Below are 8,306 nucleotides of genomic sequence, written 5' to 3'. Positions count from 1 at the left end.
CGGAGCTTGCAGTGAGCTGAGATCCGGCCACTGCACTCCAGCCTGGGGGGCAGAGCGAGACTCTGTCTCAAAATAAATAAATAAATAAAATAAAATAAAATAAAATACATTACGGCCGGCACGTGGCTCATGCCTGTAATCCCAGCACTTTGGGAGGCCGAGATGGGTGGATCGCCTGAAGTCATGAGTTTAAGACCAGCCTGGCCAACATGGTGAAACCCCGTCTCTACTTAAAATACATGGTGGCACATGCCTGTAATCCCAGCTACTTGGGAGGCTGAGGCAGGACAATGACCTTAACCTGAGAGGCAGAGGTTGCAGTGAGCCGAGATCACACCACTGCATTCCAACCTGGGTGCTGGGTGACAGAGCTGAGATTCTGTCTCACAAAAAAAAAAAAAAAAAAAAAAAGCCGTGGTAATTAAAACCGTTTGGTATTGGCATAAAGGCAGACAATTAGGTCAATGAAACAGAATACAGAACACAGAAATAAACCTCCACATATATGGGCACATGAAAAGTTATTTGCATACCCATATTTATTGCAACATTATTCACAAAAGCTAATAAGGGAAAACAACCCAAACTTACCTCGCCAAATGAATAGCTAAATATAATTCAGAATACACAAATAGGCTGGGAGTGGGTGGCCCGTGCCTGTAATCCCAGCACTTTGGGAGGCCAAGGCGGATGGATCACCTGAGGTCAGGAGTTTGAGACCAGCCTGGCCAACATGGCAAAACTCTGTCTCTACTAAAAATACAAAAAAAATTAGCCAGGCGTGGTGGGGCGCGCCTGTAGTCCCAGCAACCCGGGAAGCTGACGTAGGAGAATCAGTTGAATCTGGGAGGTGGAGGCTGCAGTGAGCTGAGGTTAGGCCATGCACTCCAGCCTTGCAGACCCAGTGAGACTCCTCACAACAAAATTAACTCACACTAGCACCACAGACGCCCAAGAAATCGAGATGTCTCCAAAAAATGCCCCCACAAATAATGGAATATTACTCAGCTTTTAAAAAGCAGGAAAGCTGGTAAAATCTACAGTAAAGATGAATCTTTAAGAAAAGCCCTTTGGCCTGGTGCAGTGGCTCATGCCTGTAATCCCAGCACTTTGGGAGGCCAAGGCGGGCGGATCACAAGGTCAGGAGATCGAGACCACAGTGAAACCCCGTCTCTACTAAAAATACAAAAAACTAGCCAGGCGAAGTGGCAGGCGCCTGTAGTCCCAGCTATTCGGGAGGCTGAGGCGACAGAATGGCAAAAACCCGGGAGGCGGAGCTTGCAGTGAGCTGAGATCCGGCCACTGCACTCCAGCCTGGGCGACAGAGCGCGACTCCGTCTCAAAAAAAAAAGAAAAGCCCTTTGTCCTGATGTGATTATTATGCATTGCATGCCTGTATCACAGTATCTCATGTACCGGATAAATATATACACCTACTATGTACGCTTACAAATTAAAAATGAAAATCTTGGTGACATGCTAAATGAAATAACCCAGTCATAAAAAGATAGAGACTATACGAATCCATGTATATGAGATATCTGAAACAGACCCTTAAAAACAAATATAGGATGGTGTTTCTAAAGGGCCAGGCAAATACACACACACACGTCATAAAGAAAATATCGGCCGGGCGCGGTGGCTCACGCCTGTAATCCCAGCACTTTGGGAGGCCGAGACGGGCGGATCACGAGGTCAGGAGATCGAGACCATCCTGGCTAACACGGTGAAACCCCGTCTCTACTAAAAAATACAAAAAACTAGCCGGGCGTGGTGGCGGCGCCTGTAGTCCCAGCTGCTCAGGAGGCTGAGGCAGGAGGCGGAGCTTGCAGTGAGCTGAGATCCAGCCACTGCACTCCAGCCTGGGCGACAGACCGAGACTCCGTCTCAAAAAAAAAAGAAAATGTCCTGGCATGTCTATTGCAAGTACATTTATCTGTAACTTTGTTTGCCTGTAACATTTATAAAGGCAAACAAACTTATAGATAAATGTACTGGTAATAGACGATGTGATTGTTGAATTATTCACTTTTGCACTGTAATGTCTTGAAGTGTACAGAACTGAATATGTTCATAAAAATTATAATACATAAGTAAAAATTGTTCACGTGTGGTGGCTCAGGCCTATAATCCCACCACTTTGAGAGGCTGAGGTGGAAGGATTGCTTGAGGCCAGGAGTTTGAGACCAGCCTGGATAATAGAGTGAGAACCCATCTCTATAATAAATAAATAAATAAATAAAAAGTCCAGGCACGGTGACTCACGCCTATAATCCTAGCACTTTGGGAGGCTGAGGTTGGTGAACCACTCGAGGTCAGGAGTTCAAGATCAGCCTGGCCAACGTGGTGAAACCTTGTCTCTACTAAAAATATAAAAATTAGCCAGATGTGGTGGCGGGCACCTGTAATCCCAGTTACTAGAGAGGCTAAGGCAGGAGAATCTCTTGAACCTGGGAGGCAGAGGGTGCAGTGAGCTGAGATTGTGCCACTGCACTCCAGCCTGGGCAACAGAGCAAGACTCTGTCTCGAGAAAAAAAAAGAAAGAAAGAAAGAAAAGAACTACCATACAAGACAGCAATCTCACATCTGTGTGTGTGTTTGTATAAAATCAACAGAAATAAAATCAGTATCTCAAATAAATATCTGCATCCCCATGTTCATTACAGCATAAGTCACAATTTTCAAGATATAGAAACAATGTAAATCTTTGTGAATGCTGAATGAAGAAAATGTTTACATAGATGTAATAAGAGTATTATTAAGCAATAAACATAATGAAATCCTGCCATTCTAACAATATGCTAAGTGAAATAAGCCAAACACAGAAAAACAAATACTTCCTGTTCTTCTCACTCATATGAGGAATCTTTTTTTTTTTTTTGAGACGGAGTCTCGCTCTGTCGCCCAGGCTGGAGTGCAGTGGCCGGATCTCAGCTCACTACAAGCTCCGCCTCCCGGGTTTTTGCCATTCTCTCGCCTCAGCCTCCCGAGTAGCTGGGACTACAGGCGCCCGCCACCTCACCCGGCTAGTTTTTTGTATTTTTTTAGTAGAGACGGGGTTTCACCGTGTTAGCCAGGATGGTCTCGATCTCCTGACCTCGTGATCCGCCCGTCTCGGCCTCCCAAAGTGCTGGGATTACAGGCTTGAGCCACCGCGCCTGGCCAGGAATCTTAAAAGGTTGAACTAGAAGCAGAAGACAGAGGTGACTGCCAAGGGGGTAGGAAAATGGAAGATGTGGCATTACAAGGGCACTATACGCTTTCAGTTATAAAATAAATAAGCTTTGGAAATCTAATGAATAGCATTATGAGTACAGTTAATAATAATGTTTTGTACGCTTAAAATCTGTATTAACACAGCAGACAAGTGTTTTCAACATAAAAATAACTATGTGAAGTGACAGGTGTGTTCATTAACTGTATTAATCATTTCACTATATATAGATATCAAATCATGACACTGTACACAATAGTTATCCAATATTTGTGTAAAAAAATCCACATTATACACATACATATACACACACACATATAAAAATGACACAGACCCACGAAGTTTCATACTAAACAAGAGAAAATTATGACAGTTATTTTAAAGGAAGGTAACAAGTGGGAGTTTACTATATAATCGGTAATGTTCTACACTCCCCAATGACCCAGCGTATTTAAGAAATCTAGGATGTGAGTAGATATATTAAACTGAGAACAGCTGAGAAATTTGGGCACATAGGGTTTAAATTACAAATCTCAGTTCACACAAAAGAAATAACATTTTTAAGTAAACAACACTAGACTTTCTTATATTTAGGGAAATGCTTAGTCTTCTGATAAAATTACTATCAATTTCTGTAGAATCACATTTGAAATCTCCACAGGGTAAGTCATAAAGGAGAAAACATATATCTGTTGTGGGATTTCTGAACCAAATACCAATATCACCATTACTCTCACATGTTCCAGATGCAATGCAAAAAGGGATCTTAAAAAATATTTTAGGCTGGGCGCGGTGGCTCACGCCTGTAATCCCAGCACTTTGGGAGGCCGAGGCGGGTGGATCACGAGGTCAGGAGATTGAGACCATCCTGGCAAACATGGTGAAACCCTGTCTCTACTAAAGTACAAAAAAAATTGGCTGGGCGTGGTGGCAGGCATCTGTAGTCCCAGCTACTCGGGAGACTGAGGCAGGGGAATCGCTTGAACCTGGGAGGCAGAGGTTGCAGTGAGCCAAGATTGTGCCACTGCACTCCAGCTTGGGTGACAGAGCAAGACTCCATCTCAAGAAAATTATGTGTGTGTGTGTGTGTGTGTGTGTGTGTGTATATATATATATATATATTTTTTTTTAACGTAGAGTTCCTCAAAACTATGCAGACAGTTCCATGTCCCCCAAAGCAGTGGAAGAGCAGTCGGATCATGCAGTCCCCTATGACCTCCGAAGATGACTGTGACGCTTACTGTGAACTTGAAGGAAAATCACTGAAGGGAAGTACAGTCCTCAGAGAATTTAAGAGCGTGAGATAGAAGATGCCCCTATGTGAGAGCAAGAGAAAGAAATCCAGGCTTCTCAGAAGCCATTTCTGTGGGAGTAGAGCTTCCCAAACCACATTTTAAAGTCTGGCTTCTTCCTTGATCTTCAGACCCACTACCTATGTTTGCTTCACTCACTGCCGCCTACCTGAGTGTTTGGCCGTCTTCTCTGTGTTCACATTCCAGGGCTCCTTCCTTGCCTCCAGACAGATGATCAGTTCTGGCTTAGACATAGCAAGACCTGTTTTATTAGAAAAAAGGCACATGATTCTTGTGGGGATTCTTGAACTACCAACCTTTCACTGTGCTCAGCAGAGAAGAGAAAACATCACATTAGATCCTAGAAAGTTAACTCCAGAATACTGTTTTCTGACAGAGCCTTTAATATATTCAGAAGTGTTTTAAATCTGTGAGTTCTCAGCTCTGCTACCAAGAACTATAATAACTGGATCAAAAATTGGTGGTGGAAACTGGATTTTGAAGTGGAGGCAACAATATTTGATAGTACTGAATTTCTAGAATTACCACCAATCTAGAGCAAGGATGTAAATCAGCTGAAGAGAAAGGTTGATGTCAAGGCAAAACATCTCAAAAGTTTTGTTTTGTACACCAAGGAATCCCCAAGGTTTTCTTGAAAGCAGTGATCTGAAACTCATTCATGCAAATCAGAAACTCCCAGAAAACATTCTACAAAGGAAAAAGATGAAATCCTTACGGTGAAATAGGAATTGCATATTGAAGTGATCCTCACCAAGGGAGAATAGGTTTCTGTAGTTCTCTAACATCACATCCCTGTACAAATTCCGCTGGGCAGGGTCCAGGCATTCCCACTCCTCTGGAGAGAATTCTAGAGCCACATCCCTGAATGCCAATAGTCCCTGAAAAAGAAAACATTTACCAAGTGGCCATGGCAGAGTTCGACTCCAGGCAAGGAGACAGAGTGAAGAGAACTGGCTCTGACTTATATGAATGACTAGAATTCTCAAATAAGATAATTTTTAACACAGAAATATACTCTAAGCCAGGTGCGGTGGCTCACGCCTGTAATCCCAGCACTTTGAGAGGCCGAGGAGGGCGGATCACAAGGTCAGGAGATCGAGACTATTCTGGCTAACATGGTGAAATCCTGTCTCTACTAAAAAATACAAAAAAAATTAGCCAGGCATGGTGGTGGACGCCTGTAGTCCCAGTTACTGGGGAGGCTGAGGCAGGAGAATGGCATGAACCTGGGAGACAGAGCTTGCAGTGAGCCGAGATCACGCCACTGCCCTCCAGCCTGGGGGATGGAGCGAGACTCCATCTCAAAACAAACAAACAAACAAACAAAAAAGATCCACAAACCAGTGTAGATACTCTACTTTTGTGCATAATATAGTATAAAATTAAGGGCATCAACTCAAGCACTGATATATTTACATCCTACAGGATAAGCTGTGTATTGTTCTCACATGGAGAAGTCAGGGTGAGTTAGAAGGTACTTCTCAAATTTTAACAAGTATGTCAATGAAGTAGACATCTTGTTAAAATGCAGGCATGGGCTGGGTGCAGTGGCTCACACCTGTTATCCCAGTACTTTGGGAGGCTAAGGTGGGTGGACCACCTGAAAGTCAGGAGTTCAAGACCAGCCTGGCCTACACAGTGAAACCCCATCTCTGCTAAAAATACAAAAAATTAGCCAGGCATGGTGGTGGGCGCCTGTAATCCCAGCTACTTGGGAGGCTGAGGCAGGAGAATTGCTTGAACCTAGGAGGTGGAGATTGCAGTGAGCCAAGATAAAGCCATTGTACTCCAGCCTGGGCAACAAGAGCGAAACTTCATCTCAAAAAACAAACAAACAAATAAAATGCATGCATGGTGGCTCATGCCTCTATTCCCAGCACTTTGGAAGGCCGAGGTGGGTGGATCACTTGAGTTCCAGAGTTTGAGACCAGCCTGGGCAACATGGCGAAACCTCATCTTTACAAAAAATACAAAAATTAGCCAGGATGGCCCATGCCAGTGGTCCCTGTGACTTGGGAAGCTGAGATGGGAGAATTTCCTGAGCCTAGGAGGCAGAGGTTGCAGTGAGCTTAGGTCACGCCACTGCACTCCAGCCTGGATGACAGAATGAAACCCATCTGGAAAAAAAAAAAAATTCTTTTTTTAGTGTAGATTTTGATTCAGCAGATCTGGGATGAAGCCTGAATTTCTGACTTTCTAACAGGCTAGCCAGTGGCGCCTATGCTTCTGGCTTAAGAAGAATATTTTGTCAAACATCCAGTAAACAGCAGAGCCTATGTTCATCCCAGTTGATTCGACCAGTAAGCAAACATGAGAGCCTTCATTTTCTAGAGAAAGCTGTATGCAAAGAGAATCTAAAGAGAAAAAGAAGCTTCCTGATTAATTGTGATTATTTATGTACATCAATCAGTAAATCTCCCCAAAATACTTATTAATAACAAAAGGAAAAATAATTAACCCTGTGGTGGAAAATTCTGGCAGACAGCACTTTATTCAAGTGAATAAAATTAACATAAATTACAATAGGAAAATTGGCGTCGTGTGCTAATACACACAAGAGGTACAGCATCACTGCTGCTCTCTTGGCCAGTAAATTATTACTGAATATAAATAAATAAATTATTGCCCAGTAAATTACTGAAAAAATTACATAACAATTACATAAAAAGTTACCTTAATTAAATTACAATCGGCTGGGCGTGGTGGCTCACGCCTGTAATAGCAGCACTTTGGGAGGCTGAGGTGGGTGGATCACGAGATCAGGAGATCGAGACAATCCTGACTAACATGGTGAAGCTCGTCTCTACTAAAAAATACAAAAAAATTAGCCGGGCGTGGTGGCGGGTGCCTGTAGTCCCAGCTATTCAGGAGGCTGAGGCAGGAGAATGGCGTGAACCTGGGAGGCGGAGCTTGCAGTGAGCCGAGATCACACCACTACACTCCAGCCTGGGCCACACAGCAAGATTTCGTCTCAAAAAAAAAAAAAAAAAAAAATTACAACCTGAATATAATCATTAAAAAAATCAGCTTTATGTAAAGTTAAAGCTCCAGATCTCTCCCAGGTTCAGGTTCTGTAATCTCTAATAATGTAAACATCCTAGAAACATTCTAGGATCCTTTTAGCATCCTAGAAAGTAAGTCTTTTCCAATTATTCTTTTGTTCAGAACTTTCTGAGCCATTCTTGGTCACTGATACCATCCTCTTTGAATGTGCGCTTTTTAGTCCTGTTCTGCATAGAGCTGACAGAGCATCCAGATGGACCCCCTTCCTCACCAGTACCTGAGTTCCTGACCCTAACCCCCACCAGAAACCTTGGGTGTCCACAGATTCCCATGTTGACCTGTCACTAAGGAAACGTTTACAATAGTGCAGCTCATACACGCATGGTGAGATGTGGGTCAAGGCATGTGAGAAGCCTGGATGGACAGAATGGAAAGAAGGATCTGGGCCGGGCGCGGTGGCTCACGCCTGTCATCCCAGCACTTTGGGAGGCTGAGGCAGGCTGATCATGAGGTCAGGAGATCAATACCATCCTGGCTAACACGGTGAAACCCCGTCTCTACTAAAAAATACAAAAAATTAGCTGGGTGTGGTGGTGGGCGCCTGTGGTCCCAGTTACTCAGGAGGCTGAGGCAGGAGAATGGTGTGAATCCGGGAGGCGGAGCTTGCAGTGAGCCGAGATCGCGCTGCTGCACTCCAGCCTGGACGACACAGCGAGAATCCGTGAAAGGAAGAAAGGAAGAAAGGAAGAAAGGAAGAAAGGAAGAAAGGAAGAAAG

At 43.8% G+C, this 8,306-nt stretch overlaps 1 protein-coding gene across 2 annotated transcripts in view; it reads right to left on the bottom strand.

The window, feature by feature from the left end:
* ZNF695 (zinc finger protein 695) overlaps window positions 1–8,306 on the bottom strand; it is a 70,892-nt gene that overhangs the window by 50,726 nt on the left and 11,860 nt on the right. For both annotated transcript variants that reach the window (XM_023216114.2, XM_023216113.1), the window contains exons 2-3: window positions 5,243–5,405; window positions 4,676–4,768 (exon numbers count right to left, since the gene is read on the bottom strand). In XM_023216114.2, the coding sequence (XP_023071882.1) occupies window positions 4,676–4,768; window positions 5,243–5,405 (256 nt within the window). The remainder of the gene's footprint in view (window positions 1–4,675; window positions 4,769–5,242; window positions 5,406–8,306) is intronic.

This window comes from Piliocolobus tephrosceles, chromosome 1 (genome assembly GCF_002776525.5).
Source record: "Piliocolobus tephrosceles isolate RC106 chromosome 1, ASM277652v3, whole genome shotgun sequence".
Taxonomy (NCBI): Eukaryota; Metazoa; Chordata; class Mammalia; order Primates; family Cercopithecidae; genus Piliocolobus; species Piliocolobus tephrosceles.
This window is presented reverse-complemented; position numbering and strand designations above follow the sequence as displayed.